Source organism: Scheffersomyces stipitis, chromosome 2, assembly GCF_000209165.1.
Source record: "Scheffersomyces stipitis CBS 6054 chromosome 2, complete sequence".
NCBI classification, from domain to species: Eukaryota; Fungi; Ascomycota; class Pichiomycetes; order Serinales; family Debaryomycetaceae; genus Scheffersomyces; species Scheffersomyces stipitis.
Genome location: NC_009042.1, coordinates 394636 through 411053, shown reverse-complemented (window position 1 = coordinate 411053; position 16418 = coordinate 394636). Strand labels below are relative to the sequence as shown.

General features: G+C 42.9%; 9 protein-coding genes across 9 annotated transcripts; 6 read left to right on the top strand and 3 right to left on the bottom strand. All coding sequences in view use genetic code 12, as the record gives it.

Annotated features, from left to right (window-relative positions):
• The first annotated feature begins 79 nt into the window (after positions 1 to 79).
• On the top strand, positions 80 to 1501 carry YNG2 (Ing1-like protein). The gene has a single exon (XM_001382804.1). The coding sequence runs from the start codon at positions 126 to 128 to the stop codon at positions 1038 to 1040; it is 915 nt and encodes a 304-aa protein (XP_001382841.2). The 5' UTR covers positions 80 to 125; the 3' UTR covers positions 1041 to 1501.
• A 135-nt stretch (positions 1502 to 1636) lies between these two features.
• DAN4 (Cell wall protein DAN4 precursor) lies at positions 1637 to 2669 on the top strand (the record flags this gene model as incomplete). The annotated part of the gene is made up of 1 exon (XM_001382803.1): positions 1637 to 2669. The coding sequence occupies one exon, from the start codon at positions 1637 to 1639 to the stop codon at positions 2591 to 2593; it is 957 nt and encodes a 318-aa protein (XP_001382840.2).
• A 185-nt stretch (positions 2670 to 2854) lies between these two features.
• PICST_29495 (predicted protein) lies at positions 2855 to 4075 on the top strand (the record flags this gene model as incomplete). Its single annotated transcript, XM_001382802.1, has 1 exon — positions 2855 to 4075. One exon carries the CDS (start codon positions 2855 to 2857, stop codon positions 4073 to 4075), a length of 1221 nt encoding a protein of 406 aa, XP_001382839.1.
• A 307-nt stretch (positions 4076 to 4382) lies between these two features.
• On the bottom strand, positions 4383 to 5324 carry PICST_40521 (predicted protein; the record flags this gene model as incomplete). Its single annotated transcript, XM_001382276.1, has 1 exon — positions 4383 to 5324. A coding segment is annotated over one exon (942 nt), but the record flags the coding sequence as incomplete, so codon positions are not given.
• An 825-nt stretch (positions 5325 to 6149) lies between these two features.
• Positions 6150 to 6903, bottom strand: COX6 (subunit VI of cytochrome c oxidase). The gene has a single exon (XM_001382275.1). It carries the CDS (start codon positions 6756 to 6758, stop codon positions 6306 to 6308), a length of 453 nt encoding a protein of 150 aa, XP_001382312.1. The 5' UTR covers positions 6759 to 6903; the 3' UTR covers positions 6150 to 6305.
• Positions 6904 to 7674: 771 nt separating this feature from the next.
• PICST_66811 (predicted protein) lies at positions 7675 to 10118 on the bottom strand. Its single transcript, XM_001382274.1, has one exon. The coding sequence runs from the start codon at positions 9709 to 9711 to the stop codon at positions 7723 to 7725; it is 1989 nt and encodes a 662-aa protein (XP_001382311.2). The 5' UTR covers positions 9712 to 10118; the 3' UTR covers positions 7675 to 7722.
• A 745-nt stretch (positions 10119 to 10863) lies between these two features.
• PICST_66810 (predicted protein) lies at positions 10864 to 11671 on the top strand (the record flags this gene model as incomplete). The annotated part of the gene is made up of 2 exons (XM_001382801.1): positions 10864 to 11239; positions 11285 to 11671. The coding sequence occupies 2 exons, from the start codon at positions 10864 to 10866 to the stop codon at positions 11551 to 11553; spliced, it is 645 nt and encodes a 214-aa protein (XP_001382838.2).
• Positions 11672 to 13651: 1980 nt separating this feature from the next.
• On the top strand, positions 13652 to 14404 carry PICST_40869 (predicted protein; the record flags this gene model as incomplete). The annotated part of the gene is made up of 3 exons (XM_001382800.1): positions 13652 to 13803; positions 13912 to 14093; positions 14280 to 14404. The coding sequence occupies 3 exons, from the start codon at positions 13652 to 13654 to the stop codon at positions 14402 to 14404; spliced, it is 459 nt and encodes a 152-aa protein (XP_001382837.2).
• Positions 14405 to 15012: 608 nt separating this feature from the next.
• On the top strand, positions 15013 to 16214 carry MRPL35 (mitochondrial 54S ribosomal protein YmL35; the record flags this gene model as incomplete). The annotated part of the gene is made up of 1 exon (XM_001382799.1): positions 15013 to 16214. One exon carries the CDS (start codon positions 15013 to 15015, stop codon positions 16165 to 16167), a length of 1155 nt encoding a protein of 384 aa, XP_001382836.2.
• Between the last annotated feature and the right edge of the window lie 204 nt (positions 16215 to 16418).

Genomic DNA, 16418 nt, shown 5'->3' with positions numbered 1-16418 from the left:
ACTAATAGAGAAATAGACAAATAAAGAAGAGCAGATATCCACTTTTTATATTACTACTCGTCATTTCGGCTCGCTGGTCATCTTCATCTCACCTATACTAGAAGCAGTAGATCTTCAGAAATAAGATGGATACTTCGACAGTGCTAGAAAAGTATACTCAGGATTTGTCCAACTTGCCTCTTGAGGTAAAGCATCTCTTGGAAGAGATCAAAAGCAAAGATATACAGGTGATGGAAGCCAGAAAACGGTACCAGACAAAGGACAACCAGATTCACAAGTTCATCCGGTCTAATGGAACTCTTACCAAGCATCCCAAGGAACAACAGTTGTATAACAAAATAGAAGAGGATATGAAGGTAATGAAGAAGCTTCAGAAGGAAAAGATTCTTTTGGCCAACACGGCTTTGCTTTTGATATCCAAACATTTGTACCATTTCGAAACAGATATTGCCCGACTTGAACGTGACGAGATGTTGCCTCCTGTGGAGAACATGTGGGAAGAAGAAGGAGGTTCTGCGTTCAAGTCAGATTTAAATAGTGCAAATGGCTTGTCGGACAGTCTATCAGGTACGCCGACTCCACGCAGTGGTACTGCTACTGGTACTCCTACAGCTGAGGGAATTCGTAATAAGAAGAGAAAGCACATGTCAAGTGTGCGGACCTCCGCCAGTATGAGTAACATTGCTAATAGTAGGCCAATAAAGAGATTGAGATCTGAAGAAGCAGAAGATACACGCTTTGGCGCCATGATGAGGTCTTCGTCTGGACCAGGGTCATTAGAAGGACACACACGAAACATTTCCGGACCACACGAACATGGTCCTCTGGGAAATGGTGAGGATGCTGATAACAACTTGTACTGTTTCTGCCAGAGAGTGTCTTTTGGAGAGATGATTGGTTGTGACAATGACGACTGTAAGTATGAATGGTTCCATTGGAGCTGTGTAGGGATTACGTCGCCTCCGAAGGACGACGAGGTGTGGTATTGTCCCGATTGTGCTCCTAAGATGGAGAAGCGTAAGAAGAAGAGAAAGGTGTAAAGAGATGTAGAGACAAGATTAAGGCATAGATGTTTCAAAGATCCGGAACTATATGTGAATCTTTCACCTGTTCGAGTGCTGACTATGTGAGATCGATAAAGAGAGTAAGCCTACAGAGTTAATTGTTTCAAAGGAGTGTTTACACAGTGTGTCTTACTAACACTTTGATTCTTCATATCTATTACGTCTGAATCTTCCATCACTCCTTACTTAAGAAAGTGCTATTGTGGAAGTCGCGAAGTCGGGTTCATTCCTCAGAAAACCGACAATAATCACCACGTGATATGCGCGAAAATGAAGAAAAAGATTCTGGAACGTGAAGGTTCAGGATCAACAAATCTGCGAAATATCACTAGATAGTGGACTCCCATCTTCAGTTTATCTCCAGTCGTCTTCTATATCCTGGAGTATCTGCAACTGCTATTGCTATAAATATTGCTATAGACATTGCCACTGACTATTGATCTGAGTATTCGAATCTCATTTCTTGTCCACGTTCGCTTCCTTTACTTTGGTATATTTCGTTATAAGTGTTTTTGTATAGCCAGATGAGATACAGCTACGTTTTCTTGGGGCTTATAAGTCTTGGCTCAGTAATGGGAGCTGATCCCGTGCCTGCAGCTCCTGCTGATCCGGCTGCTCCAGTTGCTGCTCCTGCTCCTGCTCCAGTTGCTGCTCCGGCTCCTGCTCCTGCTCCGGCTGCCCCTGTTGCTCCTGCTGCTGCGGCTGCGGCTGATAATACTCCAACGACTGGCACTACACCGACCGCTGGGACTACTCCAACCACGGGCACTACTCCAACAACTGGCAAAACCGTAACAACTGGCACTACTCCAACTACAGGTACAACGCCAACTACAGGCACTACTCCAACTACAGGCACTACTCCTACTACACCTGCTACTAAAGCAACAACTCCTACTACTGCTGTAACTCCAGCCACGCCTGCTCTGCCGGCCGTAAATACTGCTACCTTGAACTCGGCTCAGCTTGTAGCTTGGGCAAAAACACAAACAGACATTGCTGCTGCAGACAACACTGCCACTATGAGTCCAGCACAGTATCTGTCGTGGCTCAAGACGCAAGTACTAATTGCGCCGGGAGATCTCATTCAGACTATGAATTCGGCTCAGATTCAAGCATGGGCTAAAACTCAGACTCTTGTTGTAGCTGCTGACAACACTTTCACCATGAACAGTGCTCAGATCCTGAACTGGCTTTCTACTCACACAACTACTGCTGCTACTCCTTTAGCGACTCCTCCCGTTGGAGCCGCTCCCCCCAGACCTTCAGAGAGCTTGGATGCTCAGGGTAACTTGATCGACGATCCTACTACCGAGACGGTCTCGTTCATCACCACTAGAATACAGCCTACTACTACGTATGAAGCTCCTTCTAACTCTGTTGCACCTGCTTCCGGAAACAACGCTGACTCTGATTCTGGGTCTGGCTCTCCTGCCAGTTCTGATACTACCAATGCTGGAAATTTGATCACTGTGAACACTGTTTTGTTGTGTATAGGTGTTGGTGTTGCATTATTTGCAGGGCAATGAGAAGTGGTCTCCGTTTGATATTTAAAATTTGTACATTAAAGTATGACAACAAGTTATATGGTTATATCATCATTCATGATTATAGCAGACGTAAATCGTAGAAGATATACAATTATTGTAGATGTATAATTACGGATCATATTCAGTTCGCACATTTTTCATTTTCTTTGATTGAGAGTATCTGGTTTTTCAGTTTCGCGGAAATCTGAAATATTTCAATATTCAAATATAACAAGCTCATCTCAAACGTCTGTACCAACCATGTTGCCGAGACTCTGTCGCTTTTCTATAGGGCTCACGGGACGCTCTATCGTATTAAATAGATCTACGTCTGTTTTTCCCAAACACTTTCATTCCAATCCGGTGGTTTTATCGTTTACCTCCAGTTCTGGCTTTGAATATGTGGAAAGCTACAAGAGCTTGAACGATAAGATCGAAGCTGTTTTTGGGCAGAAGGACGTTTCTGACGACGACATAATAGCAGCTCTTGTTGCCTGTCGTAATCTAGAGCGAAACTATCCAGTCAATCAACAGTTGCACACCAATTCCAGACTCATCCAAGAAGCTTCCCATTCTATAGAGCTAATCTTCAAGAACGACACCAAGTTCTCAGCTGAATTGTTGAAGAAGATCTTTCTCTTGAAGTTGGCTACTCCGTTGAACTTGAAGATTATCAACACTTTCTACGAAAAGAATCCAGGAGCCAATACCATTATCGATAAGAGTACTGCACTTGTAGCTTTGAGAAATGCCTTGGCCAATGCTGACTTCCTCAATGCCATCAAGTTGACCGATGTGACTGTAGGCCATCCCAATTATATCGAGCACAACAATAGGATCCTCAGGAAGGGTTTTTCACAGTTGGTGGGTACATCTTTGGTAATAACGTTCTTGACCAAGTATGGAGTTAATGAAATCATCGATATGGGGGCTTTGAACGAAGGCTGGAAACATTTGGGAGCCATTAACTCGTTGATTTTAACCTATTTGTTCAACTCCAGTTTCTTCTTGACAATTGTCAGAGTCGGGCGACAGTTAATCAGCTCCGGTGGTGACTATTTGACCTGGCAAAAAGGAACATTCTATACCCATTGGTTCAAACATGCTGATGAGATGTTATTTTCAGCCAAAATTGTAGAAGCTGATCGTCAGTTGAATGGTGGAGAGTCAAACCCTGAGATCATCAACGAGTTATGTAGAACCAGTGACGATATGTTCAATACCCAACGTACATTACAGCCCGGATATAATCGTGAAGGTGAAAAGATCAGATTGTTGGAAGCCAAAGACAATATGGAAGACCTCAAAATGCAAGCATATTGGATGAGTGGAGGTGATGGCTTCGAATGGGTTGAACCAGATCAGGATCCTGCCGATTTGATCTGGAAACAACATCTCGATAGTTTTAATAAACCTACTCTAGACAATAATAGCAAGGCTAAGAACTTGAAATGGGCTGAAGAGTTGATTGGGGACAAGTAGTATATAGAATTAAAAATATTTGTATATAGACATATCAATAACCATATTCATATATGAGTGGATATACACTAGATTGATTACTCGCTATATCACTCTTGTATATACTCTACGTTACCTGCTCTATGGATTCAACATTACTTTCTTACTCTCTTATGCTCGTATTATTGATGATATTAATGATATTGTCTATTGGCTATTCCAATACTTCTGCTATTTTTGATTCCCTATTATATTATACTAATTCCTTCGAAGACTCTGCTTCAGAAATGGAATGGTTATGTTGTTGTTCAACAGCGTCTAGTTCTGGCTCTGAGTTATCAGAATCAGCCCATCTCCAATGAGGAATGAGTCTTATATCGTAATCTGTTTCCAACTTCAATTCATCCCAAGGCTCAAAGTTCAACCACACCATTTCGAACTCATCATCGGTGTCTACATGATGGTTTCCGAGTTGAATATGGGGCTTTGTGTACTCCGGATTGCTGTAGGGAGACTTTCCTTCCAAAATTAAGTCGATACGTTCAGCCTTGTTCAACTCCTGGACATCTTTCAAATCTGTATCCAATAATGTACGGTATCTGGACTTGTTGGATTCACGGAGACGATTGTAGATCTCTACATACTTGCCTTTCTTGTTCATTTGGCTCATCAAGTTGTTCTTCTTGACGGGGATAAGAACATGTTCAACATGGCCCTTATCGTCGGGATTACTACTGTTTGCTTGCACAATACTAACGTCCAAGACTTCTTGCTTTTCACTGAGTTCATGTTCTGTTGCTTTGATCCAGATGCCTACTTTATCTATCCATGCCTTTGTCGACATGGGCTTGTAGTAGTCGTAGGCACCAAACCAGGCACTGGGCTTGTCTCCATTCTTGATGGCTACTCTTCTGTAGTATTTGGCTTCTTCATACCACGGATCATACGCTAACATTAAGCGGCTCAATTCGAGTCCACAGCCGTAAATAGCTACAGCACCGGTTAATGCCGGTATAGATGCTTTCCAAAATGAGCCCTTGGGTGTAAAATGCTGTGGGATAGAATTCACAGACGTCACTATAGTACGAGGGCGATACAACTGGCGTGCTGCCCGGAAAAAACCAAGTCCCAATATAAACTGGAGCCCTACCATACCGTAAAGTGCTGGCCTATTGTCAGACGAAGGCGTCAATGGTCCCCAGATGAGCCCTGCGCTGGGATTGTGAGGGATCCATGTCGAGGGGTTTGGAATGTAGTATGTCGTAGTTCCCGGAGGCGAAGTTGAAGAAACTCCTTTGATAACGTTGTTGACTTTCTTGGAATCGCCACTGGGTTCTGGATTTAGATTCGGATTGTCATTGTTTTTGTTCTTCTTCTTGTCTTTGTCGCTGTCGTTATCGTTGGGTGGAGGTATGTAGACTCCCATGGTCTATGAGTAATGGGTGGTGAGATTATGAATTTGTTATTCGAAAAATTGTGAAATTATGTGTTTATGATATTAAAAGTAGATTTATGCAATTGAATTGGAGTGTACAACTTCAAAAACTCAGGCGGTTTAGTATTTGAAGGCTGCTTGGATCTTAATGAATAAAAGAGTTGAGAGCGTAATTTTAGTAATAGTAAGTAATCCTGGAGAGAAGTTGATCTTGATATTGAGTCACGTGACTGAAAAACCAGTAGATCTCTTGTTTAAGCAGATGAGGTGAGTAGTAAGCACCTGGTGGCCATAAAGCAATTGTTATATAAGCTTATATGTGATATTGATGGTTTCCAAGTGTTATAGTATTTATGATTGAGTTTCTAAACGATTGCAATTTTTTATATGGTTTTACTTACGATTCTGTCTTTGGCTCTCATTTAGGTGCAAATTGCGACAAAAGCCAGTCAAAATGATTCCAATACAAATAGAAGCACCATACAATTCTCAATATACTATAGGCTATAGAGTAAATACTACCAGAATCTCTACTTTTTGCAAATTTGTGAATAGATTGTCTTATCTACCACCATCTGTTGGAAAATAGCAGAGTCTCTTCTTTCTCATTTGATCTACACTTTATTACACTTGTATGTTCACTAATGAACACAATCTGAGCTGAATCGTGGTTTTCATTTCATATAAAAAGTAAAACAAACTAAAGTCCACACAAAAAAGACTCTTGTGATGTCTGCATGCTTATGATGTATTTGATGTAGGATGGCCAACATGCTGGATGGGGCATATTAAGAAAGCATAGTATAAAAAAAGCGTTCAGGCTTCGTCGGCGTACAAGTCTTCCTTCAAGTCGATGCCCAATTCCTGTCTGATGTCCTTCAACTCGTCCAAGTAAGCCTGGTACTGTTCCTTGTTTTCAACCTTGTGTTTCAAGGCTTCAAAGGTTCTGACAGCAGTGGGGTAGTCGTTGACTCTTCTACAAGCTTGCAATGCCTTTTCAATGACAACTGGAGCTGGTACCAAATCGTACGAGAAACAGTTGTTCAAGGTTCTTTGCACTTCGAACAAGTCGTAAGCCTTTTCGAATTCCTGTTCGTATCTGGCAGTGAATTCTTCAAACGTCTCTTCGTGATGGTCAGAGTAGGCTCTGATTTGCTGTGGAAGCACAGAAGCTCTGGACATGATGGAAGGTTTGGTGATCGAAGCCATTCTGGGGACTTGAGCAACGGCTCTGGCTCTCAAGCTGGAACGAATGGAGGCAGTGAACATTATGAATAGATGCAGTGGTGAAAAGGGTAGGGAGAATTGATTATTCTAGTAGAGAGAACCAATTGCGTATTGAGATCTCGAACGTGACAGCAAATTCTCACAAGAGACAACTACGATAACTCGATAACAATGAAGCTAGCGTTTCTGAAAAGAAGAAAGTGACTATCCAACTGTAAACACTGAAAAGTTACCATAATCTTGATTGGATTAGAAAAATTTGTGCTGCTCGCAGTTAGTTAACTTTTGTGGTGTGCGCACTACCATCTGCTACAGTATGGCAGTTTGGTAAAGGTGAGACTCTGCGGAATCATACGATATTAAGACGAAGCCTTCCGACCACTCGGGTTTTGCTTTTTGATACAACTTCCACATATTTTCATAGATCCATTTCGTCTGGCCGAACGAGATATCACTTGTTTTCCCCAGCTCAAAATCGCCATTTTCAACCCTCTTTCTCCACTCTTTCTGCCTCCGCCGTTCATCCAATAAAATCTGTTCAAATTGCAAAATCCTGCACATTTATAAAGCATATCGTATGATAGTTGGGCACGTGACTGCCTCATCTAAAGAATTTATCAAATCGTCAGTAGCTAGAATGTCATCTTGGCTTCTAACCGTCTAGAGTAAGGGGTTAATTGGATACACGTGACGAATAACATTACAATCCAGAATATCTTAGTTGTAAATTGGTGATTGAAAAATGGTTAAAATTGTGCTCCCAATTCTACAGCTCGCAGTAGTAATTATATTTTGCAACTAAATTTAGGTGCATACGCATTTTGCAACTAGATTTTTACCATACATTTTGCAACTACAATTTATGAATTTGAATTAATATGTATTATCCTTTCTTGACTTGTCTTTTATCTTTCTTATTGCACCATTTATATGCTACTTACTACGCTGCCCAAGAATTGAATTGTCTTCATTACTTTACTATATTAACTATCCTGTTTTTCCCAGATTATTCACTTGTTTTCTTCCCAAACCTTTTAGACACATTGAGATTCTTGGGTTTCCTGAACTCTTTATTATTTCCAAATCCTGACGCTCCAGAGCCTCCTGAATACCTTCTCGATCCATTTCCGTATCCATTGTAATTAGAATTGCCATATCTCTTACCTCCTTGGTAGTTTGAATTACTGTAGCCGTTGCCTTGGTACGAACTGGCGCCTCCATTCATGGTGATTGGCCGCCAGATGGGCAAGTGTCTAACGTCTACTTTGAGTTTCTTGATAAGCAAGGCGGGAGCATCAGTTCTTCCTCGTGTCTGGCCGGGACTGCTACAGGGAAGCTTGATCTTCAATTGCACCCATGACTTGTTGGCTGTAGTGTTGACTTTCAAAGTGTTAGTGGGTTCTTTAGTAAACATGTACCCGTGGGAGTTGCGCTTGTAGAAAGTCGAACAGTAGTCTTCACTGTATTTAGTAGTCTCATCTGTGGTAAGGATCTCACGGATAAAAACATCGTTTCGTGTCACCTGCTTTTGAAGAGACGATGTCTGCGGCAAGCTTACTCTGACGTTGCCTCTGTCGATTCCCGAGTTTACTTGGGTAATGTTGAAACTAGGCAAACCGCTATTCTTTCTACTGATTCTACCAGAGATCTCCGACTCTTTCCGTTCTATTTGGTTGAGTTTGGACGTAAGCGTTGCCGAGTCGTTGTTGAAAACGAGGTTGCCGCGATGTCCAGAGCTGCTACTGGCACCAGAGTTCACATTTGCATTGGAATGGATCTGGTTTATGAACGCCCGTGTGTTTTCCAACTTGACCTCTGAGTCCGTAGGCTCTATGGTAGAAGAACCCATCACTTTAGCTCCATCGGACATAACGGCACTAGGAACAAACGAAGGTGTGTTCAACTTGCTCAGGTAGATGTTTTCCTTGCTTTTGAAATTGGGTCGCGAGCCGGAAGAAGTGAAAGAGGCGGTTCTGGCAACAGGAGCTAAGGGTGATGAGATTTCCCCAAACTGGTTCTGGCTGTGGCCCTCATGGGCATAAAACGGCGAAAAGAGCATGTCGTTGGAAAACACATCGCTGTAACTGTTTTCCATCGAAAACTTGTGCTCACCATCAAAAAGCTCGTCTAATGTTGAAAGCTTAGGTGTACTGTTCAAGATATTGCTGTTGACATTCACACCAATATTGTTAGGGTTTTTATTGTTACTATTGTTACTGTTACTGTTATTGCTGTTACTGTTCCCGTTTCCGTTGAGTCCAAAGTGACCGAGACTGTTGGAGTCGTTCCAGATCGAATTGGACGAAATGGACGGAGTCACGCTTCCGCTGGTTGTGGCTGTAGTGGACCCTCCACCGCCCAAATTCAACATGGAAGCTGTATTTGGTGGCGAGGAGATCGCTAACAACCCCAAGCTTCCTCCTGTTTGTTGAGGGGTGCTTTGCTGGTAGTTGTAAGTAGATGCAGCAGAAGGTGGAGGAGAAAGCATATTGTTGATATTATTGTTCAAGTTCAAGCTGTGCAAGTTGTTGGATAAGTCGGCACCGATATCGATGCCTCCAAACACAGATAACGTCTGGCGTCCATTGGTTCCAGCAGATGTTGGTGCTACGGAAGCTGGTGCTGAATTAGGTGTAGAATTCGAAACATCAGCAAACAAAGGTGTAAGAAGTTGCGGATTTCCAGATCCAGATCCGGGATTCGCATAGAAGAACTTCAGCGATGAGGACGACAGCGATGACTGACCAGTACGGTTGTTGAATGAACCTATTAAGGGCGAACTATTGTGTCTTTTGGCATACGGAGGAGCTATGGCTCCGGGGTCGGCTAAGAGCGTGTGGTCAAACGAGTCGTCGATATCGCGAGGCGTTTGAACGGGAAAGAAGTTGGATGATTTCCGCTGCATAGGCGTCCTTACCTGGGAGAACAGAGCCAGTTTCGGTTGCACCATGGGAGGCAGAAGAAAGTTGTCGAAATCAAGATCTAGCAGCGACATTGTGCAAGTATGGCAATGGTGTAATCGAGTGTTGTGGGAACGTAATTTGTGTGGGTATTGTCACTGAAATGGGCACAAATTATGTAGAAATTAGGGGAATGTATGCTATGATGTCAGTGCATAAATTTTATATGACAATGAGAATGCGATGCCTTTTGCTCGTGATGAAATCTTTTGGAAGGAGAAAACTCTGAAAGACGGAAAGTAAGATTAGTAAAGTATTGATGGTGTCTACGTCTATGTGGTATAGGGTTCTGTTAGAGTGCTTTTCTCAGACTCTCGTGTGAATTGTATTTGATGGTGGTGATCTAAAAGTGCAATGACTATGGTAGTTATAGTATTTGCTATGGAAAGTACTGTTAAGTACTGGTTGAACACACGGGTGCCGCTGGAGTTAAGCGGATCGGTACTGCCACCTGATGCCGTTCTGGAGCGCGTTGAAGTGGCAGAAGCTGGAGAGTTGGAAGGAATGCCTTAAAGCGAATCTCCCTGAAGATGTTTTTCTGCGATTCGGTATGGACTTTTGTGGTAGGACTCGTAAATGGGGTCACATGATCCGAGAAACTGAAGATGGAGCTTGACAAGCAGAGCAGCAGTACGGAGGTAGCAGAAACTGGGAGTACAGTAGAGACGAGAGTGTGATAGAGAGAGTTTGGTGTGTATGAGATGTGAATTTAATGGAGATGAGGTGGTGAATCGTGAGTCTGGCTGTGTTCGCATGGAGTTAGGCACCAAATCTCGTGAGGTACAGAAAGTTCAGGTACCGCATTCAGAGTCTTTGTAAGGCCCAAATCTGGCAGTTAAAGCAAAAAAAAAGAGCCAAATTCGAACAGTGGCATATGAATGTAATTGAGCAATTTATCAACTATAACTAGCATATATAAGTCTTGCAAAGTACGGCAATTCCATATTGATTCCGCATATCTCTTCATCTGAGATTCTGTTCCCTGATTCGCGCTCCGATTTTGGTTCCTGTATTTGCTCCTTCATCTTGCACCACGTCACATGACTCCTTTTCATCCAGTGCTTTGTCATTCATGACAAACCACAACAATCATTACATAATTCCTTACCACAGAGTTGCAACCATAACATCACCGTTGCAATTAGAACTGCCAATCAACAGGCACAAGCGGAAAGAGATACAAGACCATGAATGCGGAGTTTTCAGGCTGGAACGATAAGGAAGACAGCGCCGCTGGTTCGGAAGTGAAGTTTGATCCTTCGTTCGAAAGACATGACCAGCAAGCAGCCAACGACGACTATCCCAGTGTCGAAGACGTGACGGCAGCAGCAGTGGCCAATGCGCAGCAACACCATCACCAGGATGGAGGGAACAGAGCAGACGGTTCGGGCTCCGGTCGTCCCAGCCATGAAGAGCTGGTGAGAGCTGCTCACGAGGCCGTCGCAGCAGCAGCAGCTGTTTCACGTCTAGGAGAGCAACAGCAGAATGCAGTGGGTGGAGTCGTCGGAGGAAGTGTAGCAGGCAACCTGGGGGTGGGTAGCAGTAGTGCTGCCGATTTAGCCAGTAAGTACCACCGTGTAGAGCGTGTGGTCTCCAACACGAAAAGAGCTGCGCAAAACAGAAGTGCACAACGAGCCTTCAGACAGCGCAAACAGAAGTATATCACGGAGTTGGAGTCCAAAGCCGCAGAGACAGACACCTTGCGTCTGGAGCTTGAACGATTGCGCGAAGAAAACATGCAATTGAGAGACTATACCTTAGTCTTGCAGAGCAGGGTGATTGAGTTGTCTGGTGGAGCCCATGCCATAGGGAGCGGGCCCGACGCTGGAGGCATCCCAGCACCGCCCGTGTTTAGCAAGTACACATCAGAGAAGTGAACATATGACGATCAGAATGAAGATATTATAAGGTGATAATGAACAGATGATGAACAGACATTAGGCAAAAACGACTGCGAAATGAAAATCACCATTCAGCACAACATTGAAAGAAGTTTCATGAAAACTAATCATATTATCTGGCATTGTAATTCAGAAAATTGCATATTCTCGTCCGATTAAAACGATTATAATGAAGGATATTGTGAAATATTGTAATCTGCACTATGCCATATCCAATCTCTTGCATAGTGTACTCTACTAGTGTATTTATATAGATTATATTATCGAACATATGCCCATACTTAGTGTGGTAGGTATTGTTTTATACCACTTTGTTGCAACATAACCCACGCTTTCCAAACCTCATTGAGGCATACTTCCGCCATCCCAATCTCCAAAAATGATACCCACCTATTTTGGAACGGCATTGCAGCAATTTCCATTTACCAGCAGACCTGCACCCAGAGCGATAGTGGAGATGCCGATTGGCGATTACGAAGTGGAGATCTGAGCGAACAGCAATGAGCAGCGGAGAAGTCATGCCATTGCGGCTAACAGAGACGATTAATGTGCACTCTGGAAGTCTCGCAAGAAGATCGGGACGTTAATTTGTTAGTTGCTGGTTATCGGATTTCTGTTTTTATCCATATTCACCACTGTCTGCTAGTCTTTCGGCCCATTAGAAGTGTTCACGTGCCTTTGGTCACGTTCAAGTGCCGTAGTCAACGTCCCAAAAGGGAGCGGAAAAGAAAAAGCCGTTTCAGGGCGGAGCGGCACCGGCGCAGACTTTGAAATGTTCATATTTTGAGCCTTTTCTCTAGTTTTGAACCCGACCTACCCATGGGCTGATGCTTCAGCATGGAAATGTTCCATCATGTAGTTTATCGCCAGAAGGAACAAAACCTCCGAGCAGTTACGTTTCTATGCTTGTAATTATCTCAACCAAATGCCGCGTTTAGCTGAAAATTGCAATTTTTCCTGCTGAGAAGAAGTGGAAAAATAAAGACTAACGGCATGGTGAAGCTCATGGGAGCGGAATCGCAACCTCCAGACTTAACCTCGACTGGAACTGGGTGCATTATCTCTGGATATGTGTCTGGTATTGTGTCGCAATGATTTCTTCTCATTGTGGCAGCTCTTTGCCGTTTGCCCTATGCCTTATGCTCAAGAGTCATAATTGCAATTTTAGCTTTTTTACGAGCTGAATTTGGGAGCATGCATAAATATTAGAGCCTCGGAAGCGGAACCAGATTCGTTGGAGATGAAGCCAAAAAGGAAGCTCTGTGTGCGCCTGTTTTCATGCCGTGTAAATAATCGCTTAAGTAGCCAGTTGTACAAGATACAAATCGGAGTCTCCATAAATGCCTGTCTTTTTGTGCCCCCATTCGATCTACTCTACACGATGCCTCAGATGTGGAGGTTATCTAATTTCATCTCCTGCACACAGTCTGCGGTGCCTTGAGTGTGGAACTAATTTTAATCACGTATGGCATTTTGACATTGAGCTGAAATGGAGAATTTGTATAAAAAATAGCCCATATCTTTCTTTACGTACTGTTTGGTGGAAGTCAGTTAGCCAACTCTTGTTAGCGTGTTGTACCACGTCTATTTCGCTAGAGTAACTCTGTTTGCTCCAACTTTGTATAGAGCCACATTGCCGTGCTGCTCTCACTTAATAAGGTTAAGTGGATCTTGAGATTAGGGAGTGGGAGCCACTTGTTGTCTGATCGCCGTAACTTTTTCAGAAGTCCTTGAACTTACACTCGTATACCGTTGAGAAGTATACTCGGTTGCATTTGACAACTTGAGATAGACATTAGTTGTTTTTGGCACTATTCCGGCAATCCCACAGTCTCACTACGGAGTAATCACACGAAATATTTCTTGTAGACAAAAGCTCAGGGCTAAAACCGACTTTCAGAGGGCCTCATAGTTTTCAGTTACTATATTCATCGGAGCAATTTGATATACGAAGTGAGGCACGAATCTTTCAACATAGTCCATTTCTTGTCGCATATTCTATCGCTTATACCCCTTCTGCGTTAAGCATTTAACACATCAACAAATACAATATCACTTCATATAATATCTCACCATGGACTACGGAACAGTGGAGCTGTACCATGAGTTTCTCAACCAGATGGAGTCGTGTGAGTTCAACAACAGCTTGATCAACTTGGCTACCTCACCTTCTCCAGAATCTTTCACACCTCCTATACCTTCTACACGACATTTAGCATCCATAGCGTCACGACAGACATCGCCATATCGACCTCGATCGCCGCTGGAACGGCCGTCGCTGTCTTCTATGCAAAATTCAGACTCCTTAAGACAGACTAACGTGGCACTTTCTAGGCCGCAGCAATTGCTTAATCTCAACCTCCACCTCGATGTAAATACGTACTACAACAAGTTGACAGGGCTCATTTGTCAGATTCCGTTCCACGGCAGTGCAGCAGATAAGGACCTGTTTCAAAGCTTAGCACATAATGTAACTCAGAGCAGAACCCAGAAGTCATTTCAGGAGACGTTTGCTGGTCAGCGTTCTCCTGTGTTGATTCCTGATGCATACCTTGGAAATGTTTCTTCATCGGCATCACCATCCTGTGTCGATCTATCTTTTAACGAATACGTATCAACTGGTTGTGTCTACGAAGAGGAAGACGACGACGAATTCTATTACTCAGATGATGGTGATGGTGCAGATTTGGCATTTGATGAAGAAGACGAGGAAGACGAAATGAATCCTCTAGCACCAGGATTGTTTCCTAAGTTGAATATCGGCGACGACGAGAAGTTCATGAAGTTCGACACGTTGCCCTTGACGCCGTCGTACGTGGCAAAATAAAAAGGATAACGCTCTCTCTAGATAGAGCTGATGTAGACTCTGGCTTTCTTGTTGTTCAATTCTGTTACTACGAAACTCTAGTTGCAATCATAAACGTGATGGCAGCTACGTTTTCTGATTTTATTAATAGGTTTACTTCTCTATATTAGGTTTTTGTTCTGTTTGGGACTTGTATAATAGCTATGTCTACGTAATATATGGTATTGTATGGTAGACTAAGAGTGGAATAAGAGTACAGTGTATCGTTATATTGTGCGTAATTCTGTGCACGCTGGAGTCGACTGCGAGAAAAATGGAGTATAAGCTACATAGTATATATTAGAGGAAGCTTGCACAACTTGAACCAATTACCATAAAGACGGATTCAAATCCCATGAAAATATCTTCAACCGTCTATATATTATTTCCTTACAGTTTTCATAGAAAGAAATACATTTGAAGGCATGGCTAGATGCATTTTCGTGCTCTCTGTACTTGATCTCCTTCTTATGAGAATCTGTGCGTAAATCGTGGTCTGAAAAATTATCAAAGCTGAATTTTTCACTATTCACAATTCACCATTCACAAACTTCTAGTCTTCTATCTTCACCAACACAATTAATTACAACATGTTGCAAGCCAAAAGTGGGGTGAGAATCGCCACCAGAAATGTTGCTCTGTTTTCGAAAAGATTCCAGAGCACTTCTTCTGGAATTTGGACTGACTTTTCCAAAAGACTGGCTTCGTTAAAGTTGAACTCGCCAGAAGTCAAGCAAGGATTGTTGCACAAGATTAACCCTGAAGAGGGCCCAGCTTCTATTTCGGACTACAACAGAAGATTGGCATATCATTCACCAGAAGACATTGACGAGACTTTCAAACAGGCATACGAGCTCTTGCAACAGGAAGCTGAAGTCAAGTACAAAGAAATCGAAGGTTACAAGAAGAGGTTGGGTGAAGCCAAAAGCACTAAAGAAGTCGAATTTTTGAAAAAGTCCATCGACAAATTGTTAGTCGATGCCGAAGTTAAGAACCCTGAAGTCTTGTACAATGTTGAGTATACTGATGTCGAGTTGCTCGACAAGTCTCAACCAGTCTACAGACACTTGTTGAAAGAAAAATGGGAAGCATACGACTTGATGATCACCATGCAGAGATTGGAACAACTCCACATGATTCCAGACACTTTGCCCACCTTGGATCCTAAAGTCGACGTAAAAGTTAAGTTCCCTCATAACGTCAAAGAAGAATTCGCTGACTGGGTGGTACCAGGCACTGTCTTACCTGCCTTTGCTGTATCTCAACCTCCCACTATCCAAATCCAGGAGTTTGAGACTGTAGAAGAAAAGAACTTGTACTCTATAGTCTTGGTCAACCCAGACACTCCAGACTTGAAGACCAACTCCTACTCTACTACCTTGCAATACGGATTGGCTAACGTTCCATTGGACAACGTAGACAACGTCATAGATACCAGCAAGCTCTTTAGCCAGGGTGAAAAATTCACCTTCAAGGACTATCAGCCCTTGGTGCCTGAGAAGAATGCCCAAACTCAGAGAGCTTGTTTGTGGGTATTCAGACAATCTGAAGAGTTGACTCTTGGTGACATTGCCAGAGAGAACTTCGACATTAGAGATTTTGCCCTGAAGAATAATTTAACTGCTGTAGGTGCCCATATCTGGAGACAACGCTTCGACAGAAGTGTCAACTATGTGAGGAACAAGTACGGCTTGGGTGAGGGAAGAGTGTTCCGTAGAGTTCGTGGTACTGCTCCCGTGGTGTAAATGTATATAGCATATTGTAAATAGTCAATGTATAAAGTCACTAAAAGGTATGCGCTACCATGAGAAGAAAGAGGTTATAATGGCAGGTACAGTAAGGGGATACACGTTCAGGTATAACGAACTTTGCATTCTTACCTGTTACTTTTTATCGAGCCTTTTCACGCCTTTCATTTGAATCTCCGTTTTCTTTACCAGTAGATTCATTTCTTCGCAGCAGCGCTATCAAAAATCTGGATCGCACTGAAATGAAT